This window comes from Ascidia mentula, chromosome 7, assembly GCF_947561715.1.
Source record: "Ascidia mentula chromosome 7, kaAscMent1.1, whole genome shotgun sequence".
Taxonomy (NCBI): Eukaryota; Metazoa; Chordata; class Ascidiacea; order Phlebobranchia; family Ascidiidae; genus Ascidia; species Ascidia mentula.
In genome coordinates, this window is record NC_138572.1 from 19,149,315 (window position 1) to 19,171,858 (window position 22,544).

The 22,544-nt window shown below is 34.4% G+C and overlaps 1 protein-coding gene across 1 annotated transcript in view; it reads right to left on the reverse strand.

Annotated features, from left to right (window-relative positions):
- LOC145909738 (uncharacterized) overlaps window positions 1-17,114 on the reverse strand; it is a 56,504-nt gene extending 39,390 nt beyond the window's left edge. The window contains exons 1-32 of the mRNA XM_082997090.1: window positions 16,587-17,114; window positions 16,479-16,523; window positions 16,309-16,395; window positions 15,666-15,776; window positions 15,476-15,520; window positions 15,282-15,392; window positions 14,789-14,866; window positions 14,006-14,032; window positions 13,199-13,336; window positions 13,005-13,115; window positions 12,512-12,589; window positions 11,727-11,753; window positions 9,747-11,057; window positions 9,590-9,685; window positions 8,680-8,751; window positions 6,748-6,980; window positions 6,441-6,605; window positions 6,281-6,373; window positions 6,155-6,214; window positions 5,838-5,993; window positions 5,675-5,785; window positions 4,448-4,545; window positions 4,219-4,389; window positions 3,731-3,924; window positions 2,750-2,964; window positions 1,922-2,083; window positions 1,591-1,764; window positions 1,356-1,511; window positions 1,175-1,285; window positions 877-974; window positions 621-809; window positions 352-545 (exon numbers count right to left, since the gene is read on the reverse strand). Coding sequence (XP_082853216.1) covers window positions 352-545; window positions 621-809; window positions 877-974; window positions 1,175-1,285; window positions 1,356-1,511; window positions 1,591-1,764; window positions 1,922-2,083; window positions 2,750-2,964; window positions 3,731-3,924; window positions 4,219-4,389; window positions 4,448-4,545; window positions 5,675-5,785; window positions 5,838-5,993; window positions 6,155-6,214; window positions 6,281-6,373; window positions 6,441-6,605; window positions 6,748-6,980; window positions 8,680-8,751; window positions 9,590-9,685; window positions 9,747-11,057; window positions 11,727-11,753; window positions 12,512-12,589; window positions 13,005-13,115; window positions 13,199-13,336; window positions 14,006-14,032; window positions 14,789-14,866; window positions 15,282-15,392; window positions 15,476-15,520; window positions 15,666-15,776; window positions 16,309-16,395; window positions 16,479-16,523; window positions 16,587-16,668 — 4,999 coding nt within the window. The 5' untranslated portion in view covers window positions 16,669-17,114. The remainder of the gene's footprint in view (window positions 1-351; window positions 546-620; window positions 810-876; window positions 975-1,174; window positions 1,286-1,355; window positions 1,512-1,590; window positions 1,765-1,921; window positions 2,084-2,749; window positions 2,965-3,730; window positions 3,925-4,218; window positions 4,390-4,447; window positions 4,546-5,674; window positions 5,786-5,837; window positions 5,994-6,154; window positions 6,215-6,280; window positions 6,374-6,440; window positions 6,606-6,747; window positions 6,981-8,679; window positions 8,752-9,589; window positions 9,686-9,746; window positions 11,058-11,726; window positions 11,754-12,511; window positions 12,590-13,004; window positions 13,116-13,198; window positions 13,337-14,005; window positions 14,033-14,788; window positions 14,867-15,281; window positions 15,393-15,475; window positions 15,521-15,665; window positions 15,777-16,308; window positions 16,396-16,478; window positions 16,524-16,586) is intronic.
- Between the last annotated feature and the right edge of the window lie 5,430 nt (window positions 17,115-22,544).

Sequence of the window (22,544 nt, forward strand, 5' to 3'; positions counted from 1 at the left end):
TTAACCCATCACAGCTTGTCGTCAAAATATATCCTTGCCATCAATTATTTTAGACAAAAATCCATGTAAGCAAACTTAATGACATTATAGAAAAACTACATCTATTGATGATGTTATCAAATGCGATCCTGCAAAACTTACAATGGCGAAAAAATAGTCACAGGAAAGTTGCTTTGGCAGCTGATAATATTCAAAACTATTTGGAAATTTTTTTACCGACAACACACTTAAACATGATTTAATGTAACAAACAACTTTAAATTCCTTCTGCTGCAGAAACAAATGTTCCATGGAAATCTGGATTTCAATGAGCAAATAACATGTTGAAACATAGGTATGCAAATCATTTACCATATATTGTTTCTCCATTGTAGACAATAGAAATCATGCAGTTTCCATCATATTCAGTTGAATCAACTTTGTTCACAACAATCTGCTTTCTAATATTAGGACGTTTGTATAAATCATCACAGTTGATCAAAACATATTTAGTCACTTTTGAGCTTTTAATCTCCAAGAAAGCAAAGTCATTTTCCGATGGTTTGCTAAAATTGCAGGAAAACACCAAAGAAAGCAATTAACAACAACAAAATTGCTCCGCTTTTCATTAACTTTCTTACCTGATTTTGAAAGTTTGTGGGAACAAAACTAACTTCCTCAGTCCTTCTTCAGCATTATCATATTTTTGACAAATATGGTCATACATAGAAATATGCAACACTCCTTGTTGTGAGCCTTTTTCCCATTCTCCTTTGATCTTTTTTGTTTTCTTTGCATTTAGCCAATCACTTATTTTTTCCCAAACCTTCCTGGAAAAGACAATAAATTACTAAAAATTAAAAAAAAAATACATATTACAAAAACTTATATACCCACCATGAAAAGTGTGTAGTAAAGAACTGAAGCTGGAAATCATTTTTAAAAATATTGGTTTCAATTTCATACCATTTTAATCCATCCACACTTTCTTTAACCTTGAACAACGACATTGACTTCATAAAGGTGGTAGATTAATTGTAAAAATGACTGGCATTGATTTAAATTCAAAAATTTAGGAATATTGTACAGATCTGGAAGCTTATTTTCTAAGTTAATGAAAATATAAGCCACAAATGTCAAAAAAAACAAGAAAATGACAAAAAAGAAAATATATTCTTAAATAAGAAACACTTACTACAATAAACTGTCGAGTTTCAATAATAAATGAAGTAGGTAAAGTGATGGAAATGTCCTTTTTAAACTTTACATGGTTTGGTTCACATTTGAGCATTGGAGTAATTTGATTCTGCAAACACAATACAAAACATTTTAAAAAAATTCAATTAACATTTTTCTCACATATTTGAAGTAATTACCGTTTCACTTCGCTTTCCATAATATGAAGTCAGTTTTATAAGTACTTGTTGATCCAAAGCATCTTCAGGGATTTCCACAATACAACCACCAACTTCTAATCTACCTCCTTCTTTCCCAACAAGTGATGAAATGGAATCCACAAGCTCATAGTTGTCCTGTTATTATTTGTTGAATAAAACTTTAAAACCAAAAAACTTTTATATTGGCTAGATTTAAGTATCATTAATTTCTTACACGATCTTCTAACTCCTCAACTTTTGATTCAATCAACTTTCTCCCATCAAGAGATAAAGTTTGTGACAATTCTTCAGCAGTTTGTTGATAGTTAACAATGTTGTGCAAACAATTAGCAATGTGTTCTGCACCAACGTCATCAATTCTATTCCTGTTCAAGTTTATGGCTTGCATCTGTCAATCAAAAAAAATTTAATCAGAATTACAAAATACGATGTGTCAACCAGTAATTTACAGAAAAAAAACAGCAAGTATTCGCTAAATAAAGCCTAAACTTACATTAACCAACCAAATATTTCACAATATATTAAGTACATGTTTGCGCATTTACCATGTAAGGCATTTTGTTGACTGCAGCAGACAACTCGATTACTCCAACACTTGTAACTTCACATCCATCAACATCAAGGTTTTGTACTTTATTCAAACAAGTTGCCAAAATCTTGGCTCCATCATCTCCAAGTGGATTGTTGCTGACTTTTAAAGTTTGCATCTGTAACAATCCAATATCATACTTTATTTCTTCAAATAAAATAACTTCAGTTAAGTATAGAAAAAGGTTTATGAATAGCAGACTCGGAGAGCAATCACTTTCCTGAATCAATGCTCATAAAAATAAGCCCAATTACATTAACATAAAAACAGGGAAGGAGATCATTGATCGTCACTGAATTTATTGCACAATAGAAAAATACAAGGTCTATTATTTAGTTACTAATGAATGAATGTCAAAATAAACTGCAATTCATGCACAAAAATCTTAACAATGTAATCAGTCATGCATAACAGTCAAATTAAGTATTGGATGAGCAGGGACGCATGTGCCATTGCCATGGAGTTTTTTAGTGTTTTGTGCAGTTTTAGTACATTTTTTGAACTTTCTGGCAGCTAATCATTTGGTGCTGGGTGTGGTTAGTTGAAAAGGTATCAAAATATTCAAGGTGATGCAGCTAAAAATGGAATTATAGAAGTATACTTTCTTCCTTGAAAATACAAATTAAGGTTATTAATACCATCTACCTTCAAAAATTACCCACAAATGCTGATATTGATATGTATCCCTAATTTGTCACTGTATTTCAAATACTTCATTTTCAATTATATAAAAAAGTACAAAACAGTGAGTAAACGATGGTTATTACAAGGTATGTATCTTTACCTCATGCTTCATTTGTTTAATTCCCTCACAAAAGAATTTCAGTGTTTCCAGTTTCAAGTTACAGTTACTTATATCAAGTAACACAACATCATGATTTAATATATCCAGATGTTGTCCAATGGTTTCAGCATGAACAAGTTCAATTCCGAAGTTGGAAAAATATAATTCGATTGGACGAATTTCTTCATGTTCATATTCATCACTGTCAGAGGGTTCTGTGATAAGTAATTATAATGTTACACAAAAATTAAAGATTAAATCTAGTGAACTATCTTAAAAAACAAATCACCCAAACTGCATAAATGGAGAATTAATTTAGGTCTTGAGACATTTAGGGGCCAAAATATAAAAAAAACTTTCTGTGTTTGACAGAAAAGTGTTAAATTTTGCTACAGATTTTATGTGTTTATTTCAAATGTGAATTTTGTGTTTTTAAACTTATTGTTTAAGTGTTATAAGTTAAAGGTAGGTTGTAATGCTAAAAAAAACTTTGAAACCAACTGAATAAATGCATCCACGAAGGAAATAGTTTTTTGTACAAATATTATTGTAAAGAATTGTTATTTCTGGTAATTGTAAGAAAGTTTACAGGAAGTGTTGTTTTTATCAAACTTTTTCAAGCAATCTACCTACAAACATCAAGATGAGGTTTAAACAAGGATGGTGTTTTTATGTTAACAATTAAATGAAAGCTGGAATAGAAATGGCATCTCTAACAAAGAAAATCACTATGAATACTTGCATATACAACAACAAATAGTAACACCAATACTACATGATGTTAGAAAGAAAAACAAGTTCATTCGTACCCGATTCCATGCTATCATAATTCAAATTATGTATGAAAAGTTTACGTTGGTTGATAGTCATGTGCATATAGTTATGTTCACATGGAATTAGGTAAGAATGAACTTGATTTACCAAAAGTTTGACACAAATTCCACACAGAATACTTGTAAGTTTTTAATATCTTCCAGTTACCATAAAGTTTTTCTCCATTGTAAACAATGGAAATCTTGCACTTTTCATCGTACTCAGTTGAACCAAGTTTGCTCTCAATAATCTCCTTTGTGTTATTTGACTGTTTGTACAAATCATCACATTTGATCGAAACACATCTGATCACTGTTGAGCTTTCCATCACAACAAATGCAATATCACTTGACCCAGGTTTGCTAAATTTGCAGGAAATACAAAATCACTGAAAATATTGCTTATTTCTTTTTCAAATATTTTGAATAAAGAACAAACAAAAACATATAACAAACCTCATGCAAACAAATAATTACTAAACTTGAACATGTGACAAACTGAATAGGATAAGTAACAACTGATGTGTGCTGCCAATGCCATATACACAATATCAGTTCAGAAATAAATTCAAACAGAAAATTGTTAAACCCCATTTAAAAACCCAATAGCCGGTATAGTTAACTATTACTAAATATATTCAAGTAATTATTTTCTACCGTATTTTGAAGACCTTTGGCAGTAAAATTAACTTGCATCCTTCTTCAGTGATATCATATTTTTCATAAATATGGTCGTACAAAACCCCTCCATATGTCCCACCTTGCCACTCTCTGATTTTTTTCAATTTTCTTTCATTTGGCCAGTCGCATAATTTTTCAATGCACCACCTGTGAGGTAAAAACATGTCATCACTTTTTGAAATAACGACTCATTCAATAATCTTACCAAGCAGTACGATTTGTACAGAACTGATGCTGGAAGTCATTTTGATAAAAGCTGGTTTCAAATTCACTCCATTTTAATCCATCGGCACTTTGCTTCACCTGCCGTTAATATCTTTATTGATAATATTGTATTGTTTAATTTTATTGAATACTGCCATCATCACATTCTTTTACATTTAGTGATTTAATATATTTGTTGAGTATTTTTTAATCAAATTATGTTTTTTTTATCAACAATGTGGTGTAATATAAAAACATGAACATTCCTTGTCTTAAAACAACAGTTGGATTCCCCAATGCAGCTCCATGCTTACATTGCCATACATTTCGTAAAACACTATGCAGTATGCTTAGAATTTCATTTAGTACCATTATGCATTACCATTTTGCGAACACCTGAGAGGACATCTGAGTAAATACATCGCTGTAACGTAATTTTACGTTACATATCAACGTTGCATTATGGACTTAGGTTGCATGGCCAGTATGTCATTGCTTGGAATTTCTCTTCATTGGGTTCGGGTAAAAAGCCATTAGTAGGTCATTTTGTCACATGTGTTTTATTTCAAAGTGTAGCGATGGTTACTTTAGTTGGTTTGATTTCGGTATCATTGGACATGATAATTTTGTGTCGAAAATTGTTCGTGGTAAATAAATATTGGTGTAGTGTTTGCATGGAGTTTTAGTTAAAGTCAGGTTAGGAAAACACAACAATTAGAACTCACATGCGATCTTATGTCAAATGCGTTAATCAACTAGGATTTCCCATCGATCCAAAATAATATTGTTAAGACCCGACTAAAGACTCAGATTTTGGCATACATGTCGCAACAATCGCCTTAGCTTATAGGATTTGAAAATCATGTGGCCTTATTTATTTTTTTTTTTTAAAAAAGGAATATTAGTTTTGCCCATGATGGCATCTTCAGTCGTCATGGAAACACATGATACTAAATTGCAAATCAACACTAATTGAACACAACTGGTAATCTGTCATAGAAACAATATAAATCAACTACATAAACCAATACCACATACTTGTGTTTTCAAAATGAACATATTGTCATTGATGCCACACTTAATGTTTTTGAGTTTTTAAAAGAATTTTGAAAAGGTAACACATAGATATCTTAAATCACAAAATCCCAGATGTTGACTTTCTCACATTTTGGATGATTTAACTAAAACAAACTGTGCCAAAAAAACAAACAAGAAAAAAAACACTTACCACAATAGATTGCCGTTCATCCGAAAAAAATGAAGTTGGTAAAGTAATGGAAATGTCCTTCTTAAACTTTAGATGGTTTGGTTCACATTTAAGCATTGGAGTCATTTGATTCTGCAAAATTGTTTTCAATCAAGTCTTTTATTAAACTATTTCAAGCCATTACCATTTCACTTCGCTTTCCATAACATGAGGTCAGTTTTATAAACACTTGTTGATCCAAAGCATGTTCAGGGATTTCCACAATACAACCACCAACCTCTAATCTACCTCCTTCTTTCCCAACAAGTGATGAAGTGGAATCCACAAGCTCATAGTTGTCCTGTATTACATGTAAATATTAAAACAGATTTTAATATAAGTATAACAAGATTAGAGAATTTTTTAGCTCTGTATTCAACCATGCTTTGATTTTAATTCCTTATATTCTTGTTTCAGTTGCGTAAAAATTTGATGTTTCATTTTTTCAAATGCTTTCTCTACCATATTAATTGAATCTGAATCCGAATCCAATACGCAGTCACTCAGTCCCAAAATCTTTGCCTAAAAGTCACAAAAGATTTGATTTTAACAAAATTTACAAATAAATCTTTTAAATTAAATCCTCACAGGATCTTCCATATTATCAAGTGTGTCCTCCACCATCTTAATTGTATCCGGATTCGAATCCAATACACAGTCACTCAGACCTAAAATCCACGGCTGAAAAGTCACAAAAGATTTGATTTTAACAAAATTTACAAATAAATCTTTTAAATCAAATCCTCACAGGATCTTCCATATTCCCAAGTGCTTCATTCACCATCTCAATCGTATCCGGATCAAAGTTGCAGCCATCCAGATCCAACTCCCCAACCTTCGGTAAAATCTCACAAATTTTTTTCCCATCATCTTTTCCATGAAAGTCGTTCCAACCCAGGCCGAGATATTGCAACTAAGAAAAATAGTTCAAAAAAGAAACGAAATGTATTTCTTAAACTAGAATAAAAATATTTTGTGTCCTTTATTATTCAAATCAAAAATTTTGGAGTTTAAATCAAAACCTAAATAGAAAATACATAAGAAGTCAAACAAACCTTTGGTTTCATTCTTTTTATTGCTTCACAAATGATCGTTAAATCTTCGGAGTTCAGGTTGCAATAATTCAGCCACAGCTCCAAACCGTTTCTTGTAACTTTTGGTAAAAATTCCGTCAAAACCTGAACGATTGAGCAAAGTCGGGTTAAGGAAAAATCCAACTCCCGAGGACAAAACTCGGCGAGTTTTTCTTGGTGCCATTTTTCAATTTCCATGAAATCCAGGAACAAATCTAAAATAAAACAGGAAGTTTACCAAAAAGCAGATGTCTGGGGTCCAGGTTTGATAAAATCATTTATATATCAACGCAATCTACGCAATCTATACGTTTGCCGTTTGCTTGCCTGAATTATATCTTTTCATAGACCCATTGGAATTAAACTAAATATCTATAAATCATAGAATTAACGTCTAGCGCCATCTTTCGGCCAACACACGCAATCTATGTTACTGAGAACCAACGCAATCTGTTCGAAAATGGCGGGGGCATTACTTCAAATGAGCTGGCCACGCCAAGCTCTTCAATTGTTTTTTTGATAAATTGTGCTATTATGTCGAAGTGCCTTAAACGAACTATCATCATTGTTACGTATTTTTACGTTACATAGCAACGTTTGCATTCATGGAAATATGAACTATGGTCACATAACAGCCAGTTTCGTCATCAACGTCCGGAATCTCTTTCCATGGGTTTTTGTGTTAAGGCATTCCATAGGTAGCGTCTTGTCCAGCATCTCATTTCAAAATGTATAGCAACGGTTGCTTTCTCACGTGATTTGATCTCGTTACTAGTTTCTACGCAACAGCTGTGTTTTCATGTGATTTTATTGGCCAGCTTAAATGTGTCGCCTTAGAGAAGTCTTTCATTGTTTTTGTTTAAGTGTCCGTCTTTTCTTAACTGTTCGCTGACCGTTAGTCCTTCTTTTCAAAATCCTTCGTTCGCTTTGTTTCTCTCCGGTTTAAAATAATGTGACGTTTCGTGTGCATTTAGCTGAGGCGGAGCGTAGCAGTGCAGCTGTACTGTGCTCTCCTCAGTTCGTAAATTCACTTAGTTTGGCGTTGGTATAATTGCGCATGTTAATTTCGTATCCAAAATTGTTCGTGGTAAATAAATATTGGTGTAGTGTTTGCATCGAGAGTTAAGTAAAGTCAGGTTAGGAAAACACAACAATTAGAACTCACGTGCGATCTAATGTCAAATGCGCTAATCAAATAGGATTCCCATCGATCATAAATAATATTGTTAAGAGCCGATTCAAGACTCATATTTGACATAATAGGTCGCAACAATCATATAAATCAGCTGCACTGATGAGACCTTTTAGGTCGAAACAGTGGCCATCTGTCTGCAGCTTATACACAAAATCATATAAACGTTTGAAAATTGATTTTAGGCACAGAAGGGTACGTCTATATATTCAAACTCTGACAAGCAATGTGCCAAGTGGTCATAAAGACTAAACACAAAATAAAAGTTTCATACGATGCAACACCTCATTTGAATTGAATTAATGCCCCCGCCTTTTTTAACAGATTGCGTTGGTTCTGAGCAACGTACATTGCGTGTGTGATAGATGCAGAACTTCCCTTCCACCAAAGTGTTTTCCGGAAGAGTTTTGTTTCAGTTGGCCGAAAGATGGCGCTAGATCCATGGTTTATAGATATTTAGTTTATTTCCTATGGGCCTATGAAAAGATATAGTTCAGGTAAAAAGTCAGTATGGGTATAGATTGCGTACATTGTTCAGATTGCGTAGTTTGCTTAGATTGCGTAGATTGCGTAGATTGCGTGTTTTAGAGAAGCCCATCCAACATAAAACGTTTAAATTATCAGAAATTAATGTGTCTTTCCAGGTCCGACCATTGTTACACAAATAAAGGATTTTTTTACAAACACGCATTTATCTGATGGCATTCATATCATTTACTCACTCAGTAGATCATATCCATGGGGTTGAGATTGGAGATATCTTGAAAGCGTATCCAATAATTTAGCACGTTTGTCTGAAAAAACAAGAAACAAAAACATTTGTGTCTAAAACTGTTAACATGTATTTGGTTGGACGAATCATTTCTACTTGTATGTTTTGCGCAATCACGGATATTATCTGTAGGAGCTAAACATTATTTAAAGCAGTAAAGCATTATTTAAACCACCTGTAAATAAATGAAGTATACGCATGTTACATGTCTAACACAGTGCTATCCCAACATGTATTTATAGTAGCGTGTTTGTAAGCCGTGTATCACATCCTAGCCGACAAGATGGAAGGACAGGTTGAAAATGTACCAGTACTAGTCCACAGCCCTATAGTTGGGACTCCCTCAGAAAAAACAACAAAAAAACACTGCACATCTAACAGCAGTGGAGTAAAATTAAACACAAAACACGATCGGTACAGCTATGCTTGGTCACTTAACATTGAAATGTGTGGATCCAATTTTTTAAAATGCCTACGGAATGGTGTCGTTGTGGCGTTTGCATGTTAAATCATTCAATGCCCTAAGCCATTACCTGAAACTTTAAAACATGACATGTGTTTTAAATGCAAACCTGTAGTTGCAAATAAAAATTTGACCCAAGATACGAGAGTTGTGTTGAAAAAGTTTTCATTTTGGGGCAGAAGCAGGAACTTCCAATTTTTAAATCAATGCATATCACTAACAAACGGAATATATTTGTTATCCACTTTTAATTTCTGCAACCAGTGAATATGCACTCAATGTGATTGATAAATCACTTTTTTCAAAAATGTTTACAAATGTTGCACAAATAGAAAGCTTGTGTTGTACATATTGTAAACCAAGTAATATGTGTTGCAGGTTTACATAGCAAAGATACCTATTTTCTGGATCCAGGAATCTGTCTCATAGGAAGCAAGACCACTGTCACATCCAGACTCCAAATTGCCTTCAGCGGGATAACTTCTCGATACTACTTGCAAAAACAATTGGCAAAATTAGAAAGATATCATAAAAATAATTAATGCCATGCTTACACTGTTTCTGTCCAAGCAAAAGGCCACATACAAATCGTCGCACCATGGCCCAGTGTGGAACTTTTACCACCTCATCAATGATTTGGTCGAATTCTTCAACAGGCATAAAAAAGGAAATGAAAAAGGCGCAAATAAATTCTTGTAACATTTGATGTGAAAAGAAAAAGAAAGTTTGGGAACCATCGAAAACTTTACGATGTGAGAACCAAGAGTGTTTTACAAACTTAATTACCGCATCCTGAACATTAATATGCTCTAGGCCCACTGCAGAAAGGTCTGCATGTCTAAACACAACAGTGCGGCGAGTCATTCCATTGTAGGCCATTTTGCCAAGGGCTTTTATAACGAAGTTTATGCTCTTGCCCTTTGCGTATTCGGATAAATTGAATTGTTGCAATACTGTATCAAATAGGTTGGTAATTGTATTTAAACTGTTTCGGTCACCAAAGAAACAGGCATGCAAGACAAATTGTAAAAACAATGGATTGTGACATAAACTTAGTATTTGTGGAGATTCAGTTACAAGTATTTTGAAAAGTTCACTTGCTTTTTCTTCAGCATAGAAGTAAAACAGCTTTTTCATGTCTTCTGTAGCAAGGTCGTGGACATAAATGGTAGATTTTGGACGAAGTCCCACAGGAATGGCAAGCAGGGAATGCGGACGTGATGTAATAATTAATGTTGCTTTTCTGAACAGGGTTTTGCTGCAGAGATTCGCAACAAGCTGTTGAACTGTAAACCGAGTTCTGTAATCTACATTAATTTGCTTTACATTTTCCAGTGACCATGTTGCCTGATCCAGATCATCGAATACTAAAATGCACTTTTCTTGGTTTTGCCTCATCCATCTGAATGCAGCATCAAGGACAGTTTGCTTGGTATCAGGGAACTGCCTGTCCAGTAGGAGCTCTTGAAGTGTCAGTTTGTCATCACCATTGTCTATATTCATGAAGTTTAGGTGTAACATCAAATATCCCTTTTTGATGTGTTTCAGCAGTTTCTTGGATAACGACGTTTTTCCCACACCCGGCGGTCCAATAATTGCGATAAACTGGTGACCTTCATGAATTGTAGTAAGCAATTCCTCAAATGTTGTTGGTTCGCCTTTAACTTTATTTACACTGCCCCTCATTGTTGATGGCACAAATTCCTCTTCTTTCTTGGGATCAATACCCTTGTAAAAGTCAAGTTTTTCCAGTTTTGGATTAACATCTGGGATTCCATCTTCTCTCAAACCAGGAAGAGACATAACAGTCTTTAGTACATTATGTCGACTATTAATGATTTCAATGGCTTCTTGCTGAATTTTTTCTGAAATCGAAAAACACAAGTCATCAGAAATTCCTCCCAAAACCATTTCAATACAGGCTCATCATTAATCACATTTACGCTATTGCGGTGTAAAGTCCTATTTACCTTACATTTCTGCATTTGATTGAATAAAGGTGCACAGTTTTAACGAACAAAGAAACTAAATTGTCAGAAAAATTGTTTAAAACCCCACTATGATTTTCTTTGTGACCCATCGCTTCGATAGGCTGAGATATTACGGTAGGCAGAGATTCACTGTGTTAAAATGACTGCCACATCACCAATACCTCTAAAGTAGGGGTTGGCATCCCTTTAAACAAAGCGTGCCGGTGTACAATTTATGTCAAAATTCTAATGACGTAGCATGCAAATATATAGGCTACGGACACCACAATATTTTGAAAACTTCATGGCATGCCATTTCAAATGAACATACATACAATATGAAATATAGACTATATAATCTGTCTTCTGAAATTATTTATATGATACAACAGTGCACAGCCATCAGCTAACAGCCCAACATTGGCAGAAATTAATTAATCCCCTCTATAGGCAAAGTAGGTCATCACTTTAAATTGGCATCTTAGTTTCTGTTTTTATCAATTGTATAAATATTTCTTGGGTTGAAAATATTTCAATTTATATTAAAAGACATGTAAAAGCTACCTTGTTCTTCTTCATAGTTTGATGAACCTAAAAGCAAGTTTAAATTTTAACTTAATGAAGAAGCTGAGAAGATGTTAGAAAGGATTATCATCATGAAAGCAAATGCTAATTGTTCAAGCATAAGGACAATGGGGTCATCACATTATCCAAAATCAAAGTGGATTTGGGAGTATTTGACCTTTTACTTTGGCCAAAAGCTGGCGATTTCGGAAGTGAGCACATAAATTTTGACATTTCATTGTTACAAAATCTGTAATTACTTTTTCATTTCATGTAAGAGACTGCTGTAAACGTTTATTCTTAATCAAGTAGATTAAAGATTGTAATTAATAAAAAACTGGATCAGTTCAGTTGATTAAATACTAAGAAATCCATTCCTGGTACATTTATTTGGCAGTTGCCTGACCCAACCATATACAAAATTTTCTGTGTAATAAACCATGCACTGAATAAAAGTAACTGAAAAAGTCAACACTGCATGTGGTCATAGTAAAAATCATTAGCTCTAAAATTAGTTTTGATAAAATTACAGTGTGTTGCAATGGTAACTGTAAAATCAAAACTAGTAAAAAACAGCTTTCCCAGTCTCTATTCTATTGGAATTTGGAATGACCCAGTTGGCATGAGAACATTTACTTAGGCACACAAATTGTCTCAGGCAACTTTTACATCCAAAAACTATTTATTACATTTACATCCCCACAGATGTAATGCATCTAATGCCTCGGGTTCATTGGAATATATTGTTATTGCCAATTACGATTTCAATTTACACATTGTCATACTTGGAATACTTTGGATGCGGTAAAATAGTTGGGCATCACCTTGAACTCCAACAATGCTTCCATGTTGCTGTGAAGAACCTGTTATGTTTCAAAACAAGTTACCAGAAAAAAATGTATAAAAGTACTGAAATTATGAACACTGCATGTAGATTTAAAATTAGTTTTAATAAAGTTACAGTGTGTTGCTATGGCAACTGATCAAAACCAGTAAAAAATGGCGTTCCCAGTCACTATTCTGTTGGAATGTGGAAAGACCCATTTAGGCACACAAATTGTCTCAGACAACTTTTACATTCAAAAACTGTTCATTACATATACATTCGCACAAATCTAATGCATCCAATGCCTCAGGTTCATTGCAATATATTGTCATTGGCAATTACTTTTTCAATATTTACACATTGTCATACACAGTGGCTTCTTCTTTAGTTTTAGAATCAGTTTTGTTTGGGTAAAATGTGTTAGTATAGTTAAGACAAAGAATATTTTTCACCTTGTTTTTCTGCATCACTTTCAGAAACAATGCTTTTTTGATAGCTAATGTAACCAGAATCTGCTGTGGAACTTTCATCAAAATCTTTTGAATCTGCTGTTGATAGTCCACCTGTAATGCAAGTGATATGCTCAACATAGATATCCAATGAAAAAGGGATTGTTTTGTGCCATGAATTAGGAGTTAATTCCTGCCTGTTGGTACTAATTTATCCCCAGTTGGTTTTAATTCTTCTGGGATTCCATCTTCTCTCAAACCAGGAAGAGACATGACAGTCTTTAGTACATTATGTCGACTTTTAATGATTTCAATGGCTTCTTGCTGAATTTTTTCTGAAATCGAAAAACACAAGTCATCAGAAATTCCTCCCAAAACCATTCCAATTCAGGCTCATCATTAATCACATTTACGCTATTGCGGTGTAAAGTCCTATTTACCTTACATTTCTGCATTTGATTGAATAAAGGTGCACAGTTTTAACGAACAAAGAAACTAAATTGTCAGAAAAATTGTTTAAAACCCCACTATGATTTTCTTTGTGACCCATCGCTTCGATAGGCTGAGATATTACGGTAGGCAGAGATTCACTGTGTTAAAATGACTGCCACATCACCAATACCTCTAAAGTAGGGGTTGGCATCCCTTTAAACAAAGCGTGCCGGTGTACAATTTATGTCAAAATTCTAATGACGTAGCATGCAAATATATAGGCTACGGACACCACAATATTTTGACAACTTCATGGCATGCCATTTCAAATGAACATACATACAATATGAAATATAGACTATATAATCTGTCTTCTGAAATTATTTATATGATACAACAGTGCACAGCCATCAGCTAACAGCCCAACATTGGCAGAAATTAATTAATCCCCTCTATAGGCAAAGTAGGTCATCACTTTAAATTGGCATCTTAGTTTCTGTTTTTATCAATTGTATAAATATTTCTTGGGTTGAAAATATTTCAATTTGTATTAAAAGACATGTAAAAGCTACCTTGGTCTTCTTCATAGTTTGATGAACCTAAAAGCAAGTTTAAATTTTAACTTAATGAAGAAGCTGAGAAGATGTTAGGAAGGATTATCACCTAAAGCAAATGCTAATTGTTCAAGCAAAAGGACAGTGGGGTCATCACATTATCCAAAATCAAAGTGGATTTGGGAGTATTTGACCTTTTACTTTGGCCAAAAGCTGGCGATTTCGGAGGTGAGCACATAAATTTTGACATTTCATTGTTACAAAATCTGTAATTACTTTTTCATTTCAGGTAAGAGACTGCTGTAAACGTTTATTCTTAATCAAGTAGATTAAAGATTGTAATTAATAAAAAACTGGATCAGTTCAGTAGATTAAATACTAAGAAATCCATTCCTGGTACATTTATTTGGCAGTTGCCTGACCCAACCATATACAAAATTTTCAGTGCAATAAACCATGCACTGAATAAATGTAACTGAAAAAGTCAACACTGCATGTGGTCATAGTAAAAATCATTAGCTCTAAAATTAGTTTTGATAAAATTACAGTGTGTTGCAATGGTAACTGTAAAATCAAAACTAGTAAAAAACAGCTTTCCCAGTCTCTATTCTATTGGAATTTGGAATGACCCAGTTGGCATGAGAACATTTACTTAGGCACACAAATTGTCTCAGGCAACTTTTACATCCAAAAACTATTTATTACATTTACATCCCCACAGATGTAATGCATCTAATGCCTCGGGCTCATTGGAATATATTGTTATTGCCAATTACGATTTCAATTTACACATTGTCATACTTGGAATACTTTGGATGGGGTAAAATAGTTGGGCATCACCTTGAACTCCAACAATGCTTCCATGTTTCTGTGAAGAACCTGTTATGTTTCAAAACAAGTTACCAGAAAAAAATGTATAAAAGTACTGAAATTATCAACACTGCATGTAGATTTAAAATTAGTTTTAATAAAGTTACAGTGTGTTGCTATGGCAACTGATCAAAACCAGTAAAAAATGGCTTTCCCAGTCACTATTCTGTTGGAATGTGGAAAGACCCATTTAGGCACACAAATTGTCTCAGGCAACTTTTACATACAAAAACTGTTCATTACATATACATTCGCACAAATCTAATGCATCTAATGCCTCAGGTTCATTGCAATATATTGTCATTGGCAATTACTTTTTCAATATTTACACATTGTCATACACAGTGGCTTCTTCTTTAGTTTTAGAATCAGTTTTGTTTGGGTAAAATGTGTTAGTATAGTTAAGACAAAGAATATTTTTCACCTTGTTTTTCTGCATCACTTTCAGAAACAATGCTTTTTTGATCGCTAATGTAACCAGAATCTGCTGTGGAACTTTCATCAAAATCCTTTAAATCTGCTATTGATATTCCACCTGTAATGCAAGTGATATGCTCAACATAGATATCCAATGAAAAAAGGATTGTTTTGTGTCAAAAATTAAGTGTTAATTCCTACCTGTTGGTACTAATTTATCCCCAGTTGGTTTTAATTCTTGTTGGCCTAAAAAAACAACAGGACAATATACAAACTTTTACTTAGCTTTACTCTAGAGCACATTTGTACCTGGTTTTTCTTCTTTAGTTTTAGAATCAGTTTTGTTTGGGTAAAATGTGTTAGTATAGTTAAGACAAAGAATATTTTTTACCTTGTTTTTCTTCATCACTTTCAGAAACAATGCTATTTTGATCGCTAATGAAACCAGAATCTGCTGTGGAACTTTCATCAAAATCCTTTAAATCTGCTGTTAATATTCCAACTGTATAGGAAAAAATGTAAAATAATTTATAGGTGCTTTACAACTCCTGTAAAATCTAATACTAAGTCTTTGTTGGCAATAAAGACAGGAGAATATACAAACTTTCCCTTCACTCTAGAGCAGTGGTTCTCAACCTTTAAAGTTTGCGGACCAGTAAACTTTCAAAACAAATTTCACGGACCGGTGGACTTTCAAAATCAACCCAAAATGTAATTACGACAAAAGTATGCAATTTAAAAGAAGTATGAAAAATTCAATTTAATGAGAAGTTTGCTGCTCTCTGTTTGATATCATGCGTGTTAAATGCGGTTCTAATGAAGTTTCTGCAAGGCGACATTGAGATATAAAATTGTAATATATATAGCGGACCGACACCGGTCCGCGGACCAGCGGTTGAGAACCACTGCTCTAGAGCACAATTTGACTTTTTTAATGCAGGATTTGTACCTGTTTTTTCTTCTTTCATTTTGGAAACAGCTTTGTTTGGGTAAAATGTGTGAATATAGTTTAAAAGACAAAGAATATTTTTTACCTTGTATGCGTGATAGATCGCTAATGTAACCAGAATCTGCTATGGATCTTTGATCAAAATCTTTTAAATCTGCTGTTAATATTCCAACTGTAATGCAAGTGATATGCTCAACATAGATACCCAATCAAAAAGGGATTGTTTTGTATCATGAATTAAGTGTTAATTCCTACCTGTTGGTACTAATTTATCCCCAGTTGGTTTTAATTCTTGTTGGCCTAAAAAAACAAAAGGACAATATACAAACTTTTACTTAGCTTTACTCTAGAGCACATTTGTACCTGGTTCTTCTTCTTTAGTTTTGGAATCAGCTTTGTTTTTTTCATCTGAAACTTCTTGTCTTTTACTCTTGTGACTTGACATTGTGATTTCTTCTGTGGGGCTTCTTTCGATTCAAAAACAACAATTTCTTTGTAAGTCAAACAACGGTGTCAATTTTTACTGCTCTGAAATGAACAAATTCTGCAAGATATGGGAAAGTATTTTTACAATACAAGGGTCTAATGTGGTATCATATAAAAACCTCCAGATATCGGGAAAATCTCAAATTATGCCACAACGTCATGACGTTTCCTGGACTTTATGAATGTTGAATGTTTTTAACGCATCAACTAATTTTTGTTGCATGGATTATCGGTAAATTATTGCAAAAGTGTGGAGAGGATTTATCCATTTTTTCCAATCTGGTCAGCGGAATGTCCGGACCTAAATCCGCTTTGAAATTTAGTGAAAAGGTCAAATTTTAGTAAGTAGTCCGCCATTCTTTTGTGTCTAATTGTGTCAAATATTTTAATGATATTGGTCTGTAATTGTTTCCCAGGGTCGCCTCCCTTAAACAATGGTATTACTTTTAATTTGAAGCCGTGATGTATCATTTTAGAAGCTTTAACTTAACATACAAAAAAATTCTCCTTGCAAAAAACAAACTTTTCAATCTGGCTGCTAACTTAGCCATAATACTAATTTATGATCACATAACCAATTTGATGGATAAACAAACAACCTTTGCAATATTTCTTGATCTTCAATGGCATTCAACACAATCAACAATAACATCATCTTACAAAAAGTAGAGTTTTTACTCACGACTAACAGCTTAACAAATGTGAAGCTATATGCAACAATGTGGTGCTATATGTACCTGTATGCAACTATTTGTAACCATTTTAAGCTGTGTACGACTACATTCAGCTATTTATCCAACTACATTGAGCTATATACACAACCAATGTTACTTGATATATTTGAGCAGTCTCGTTTTCACATTTGTGGTTTGGAGTGTAAGTGTAAATGTTTGGATGCTGTTTTAAAGACAAACTTTAGTATGTCCATTTATAACAACACTGGGACTTATATGAGGCTTTCGTCAGTAAAGAAAGGTGTAAATAACAAAGGCTTCAAACAGTTAGGGATATTAAGTTCAATTATAGCACAACTATGTTCACCTTACAATGTTCAAACATTGATCTGGCTTTGAGTTACCTTAGAAACAAATATAACTTTGAAAAAAAAGTTGCAATATGCAGTAACAGGAATTTTAAATAAAACTTTGGTGCATTCTTTGAGCCTTTGCACGCATACTCTCTACCAAGGGTCACCAAACTACAGCCCCCGAGGCTAGTTCATCCGAATCTCCAGGTTTGTCATCACATTTATGGCATTTCGAAAAACTCCCAGCTCAATACCATAGGTCATCAACCTAAGGCCCATAAGGCTTGGACGCCCCAAACCCCACAAACTTTCCAGGGGGATCTGGATGACACACCCCACCCCAAACAAAAAATATGATTGTTCACTGTACTGTATGTTAAATCTTCACATAGTTGCACATAGCTTTACAATTACATAGATTTGCATAACTCTAAATACTTGCACATATGGGCACATAGCTCTAAATAATTGCACATAGCTTCACATAGTGCCATAGGTCCACATAGCTCCAAATAGTTGCACATATCGGCACATAGCTTCACACAGCTCTAAATAGTTGCACATAGCTCTAAATAGTTGCACATAGTTGCACATAGCGGCATATAGCTTCACATAGCTCTAAATAATTGCACATAGCTTCACATAGTGCCATAGATCCACATAGCTCTAAATAGTTGCACATAGCGGTACATAGCTTCACACAGCTCTAAATAGTTGCACATAGCTCTAAATAGCTGCACATAGTTGCACATAGCGACATATAGCTTTACATAGTAGCACACAGTTGCACATAGCTTTACATAGCTCCAAATAGATGCACATAGCGGCACATAGTTGCACGAGCGAGCACATTTTAGAAGCACTCCACAAATGCTGCTGAACTCAGATTTGTAAACACTAATTAAATAGGGGATTTCCCTCGGCAAAACCTTCGACAGCACAATTAACTTCGTCATCGAATATCAATGATATTTTTACAGATTGCAGTGATTGCCACAAAGTGGTTTGAAGAACATAAAATCAATTTTTCGACAATTATCATCCGCGTTCTTTGTTTGTTTTAATGTCCCGAGGGTACGCCCGCACGCCGGCGTATAATGAAACAAACAAAGAATCCGCCGGCGCAAAGCGTGGGTGTGGACCCGGCCATATATAGGCGAGCTGCAGACAGGGTATGTACACGCACTGTTTCGACCTGTAAGGTCTCATCAGTGCAGCTGTTGCAGTGGCACTGTGCTAGCTTTTACACAAACGGTCACACCAAATTCCTTTGTGGTATCTTTCGGTGAACGTCGATCCGTTGTGAACCTTATACTAAGTACCAAACAACATAGAGCCCAACCACTTAAGTAGTTACATAAGTTGTGCTACAATCTTGTAAATCCACCACCGACAACAATATTACTGCACACCACAACTGTCAACATTGATTTCTCCTCTACCTAAGTTTTCTTTCTCTTTGTGAACAATTTCAACATGTTTTAAGTTTGGCACGTTAACTTACAGCTACACCTTCCCGGATTACAGAGTTGCTATTACAAAGTAACTGTGACTTTCAAAATACCACTGCTGGAAATAGTTCCGCTTTTTCCAAACGCACAACCAAAGGTAGGCAGGGAGAATTACCGCTTGATTGAACTAGTATAACTTTTACCTAACACGTCACAATGTGGTCTGTCTTACACGTCACAATGCGGTCTGTCTATTGTTGATGGGTGAAGGTATTACAGGTGCTGCCGACCCTTGGAAAACCGGGTTTCGTCCTCCACGTTTGTTTGTAACTTTGTTCGTAAATCACTTCGCTGAATTCGATTCAAGCTATAAAGCAACAGATGTCCTACAGAGGCCGTTAGATTTAATGCGTTAACATATTGGATTGCAATGTTTGTCATAAAACGTAACTTCCAGGTTGGTGATCAATTGGTCGGTAAATTTTATTATGCTGATAATTTACAATGGAGAAAAAAAGCGTGATATCGAAACCACTTACGATTATGAAATATATTTTATTCAGTTGTTGGTTTGGAAAGTGGCAAGTTTGGTACGAAGGGTTTTGCTTTTTCTGTTTGGAAGATTGAAAAAAAAAAATTGATCTCTATGTTTGAAATAGTGGCATATAATGACATGTTTGTTTGTTACAATTTTTCTGCGTGTTCACCTAAACCTGGTTGTAGATTTTTTTTCCAAAAAAAGTGCAAAACGTTGCGGGCAACCTAATTATGCAACGATCTTATAATTACCAAGTTAAATTACAAAGTAAATCCTGTCTCCCATATGCACGGTTTAATGCTAGTTCATGTTAACATTGCCTGCCTTGTGTCTTCATATTGGCACTTTGTAAGAATAAAATTGTATATACAAATTGGAAGATTGATTAGTTCGAAACCAGAAGAAAGGATATTGTCAAATTCTAGCCCCAAGGCTGCGTAACAAAGCAGAAAAAAGGAAAAGCGGGAAAAGTAGAAAATCAACACTAAAAGCATCCCAAGGCTCAGGCCTTTTAAGAATCAAAGTGAGGTTTACCTATAGGAACTCGATGCCTAAACTAAACGCTACCTATTGCGACATACGTTGCAGGTAAAATTTATTAATATAATTACTGACCGGATAATCGACGCAACATGATTAATGTTTGATAACCTCATGTTAATGCACTGGTGTTCACGACTTTTTTCTTCTCCCTGGGACAAACTAGTTGCATTTCGTCCTTGCTGGCAGCTTCTAATTCCTTGGTTCTATTTCGCATTCTAATGTACTCAAAATTTTCAATAAAATATCAAAATGTGATCTCGAACATCGCCATCTCGTGTTTGTGATTTGTTTAAATTAATGAAAATCATATGTGGAGCAAAACTGATGTCTTTCCGGTCGCAGATCGTTAATTGTTAAGTGACTTCTGTAAAAATTTAAATATTGCAAAATGAAAAACTGCAGCGCAAATTAAATGTTGTAGGTAAAGCTGTGTCAATAAAATAAACTTTATATTCATCAGATCATGAGGTTTGGAGTTGAAACTCATTGTTGCTTTATTTCCATAAACTGCGTGAATTCAAAGTTATTTAATAAACTATTATTACGCAAGCGGATTGGTTTCTGAAATAAGGGCAACCCTACACAGGCCTAATAACTCCTAAAATAGGTCGGGTGCGTTGTTGTAACTTGTTAGATATAAGTGCGTCCGGATTGTGTTCGTCCGGAATACCTCCTAGAATAAGTCGGGTGCGTTGCTGTAACTTGTTAGATAGAAGTTCGTCCGGATTGTGATGTTTGGGACCACTGTTGTAGTGAATATGTGACAAGCTTACGTAATACAATGGAATTAAAAAGAAACTAATTTGTTACCGCCGATGTAATTAATGTTTAAGGCCGGGTCCACGGCCTAAAGATTCTATTTTTCGAATCACATTCTGTCTAAATTGGTTCAACATAATTACATTGCTAAACAGCATGTTTTCTTGTTGAGACTGAGTAACATTACAACATAGAAACGGCGACTAATAGGGCCTAAAACTGAATTCCGAATACCTTTCGCCATGATTCGGCCAAATTCAAATATTAATGACGTCATAAAATCACATGCTTTGTTTATAGTTTCGCTGTAGCGACATAATTCTATTTGCGCGACAATGCTCAATTGAGAGCGCAGATGTTTCAATTTGAGTAAACCACATTAAACGAACTAAATTCTTTTTGTTAGGCACTCTTTTGTTAAAGACTGACTTATTTATTGCAAAAAGTACACTAGCTTTCGCGAGTTCCGCTCGCTTCCTCGGGTGTAAATAAACACATTGAACGAAAAAGCATTCCCAGTCAATATTCGGATTCGCTCATGAGCAATGGTTTTCGAATCGGATTCGTTTCAGCATTTTGGTAATTCCTACTAAACTTGTTATCAGCAATATCCATGATCTCTGTCGATTTTATTTAGATCTGTTACGCTTGATTAGACATATGGTTTAAATGAACTACATAAACTTTGATAGACTTCCAAATCATGTTTATTTTATTAGCAAAGAACAATACCGTATTTACTCGATTGTTAGCCGCCCTCGAATATAAACCGCCCTCGATTGTAAGTCGCATGACAGAGTGATAAAAAATTAATATAAGCCGCCCTCGAATGTATAAAGCCGCACGTTAATGTTAAAGACAAACTTAGGTGCCCTACAATAAAAATTGTCAACACATCTGTCGTTTAAAATTGTCAGATACGCTGACAACCATTGGGCGATAAAACGTATTGGTACGATGAAGCGAGTTGAAGGTAAATTTCATTAAAAAACAGAGCGCAGACAAAATATCGGCGTGACATTAAATAATGGAAGCCGCCCTCGAATATAAGCCGCCCTCGATTGTAAGCATCACGAACGGTAAGTTAAAAAACTTTATAAGCCGTGGCTTACAATCGAGTAAATACGGTATACAAGGACATGAAATGATATGGGTACCGTAAAGGTTATCGAGTCAGGCGCCCATCATACTAACTTTGATGGCAATTTTTAATATTTAAAAAACATATTGAAGGAAGCATTGCTATTTTATAAATCTTTCCAAGTAAAGTCTAATATTAAATATAAAATCGGAATTTTCCAAAATAATTGAAAGATTTTTGTGCAGTCATGCGGTTCGGATTATTTTGAAGCTTTTCCAGTTATAAAACTAGTTGAGATTGCAATTATGATAAGTTGGGTGTTGTTGTTTTTCCATTCTGACTTCAGCTTTGTGTTGTGTTGGTTTTGCGTTATGTCTTGGCTGTAGTACAACTTATAACCTGTTATTTACGGTAAATCCCACATTTGTAAAACATA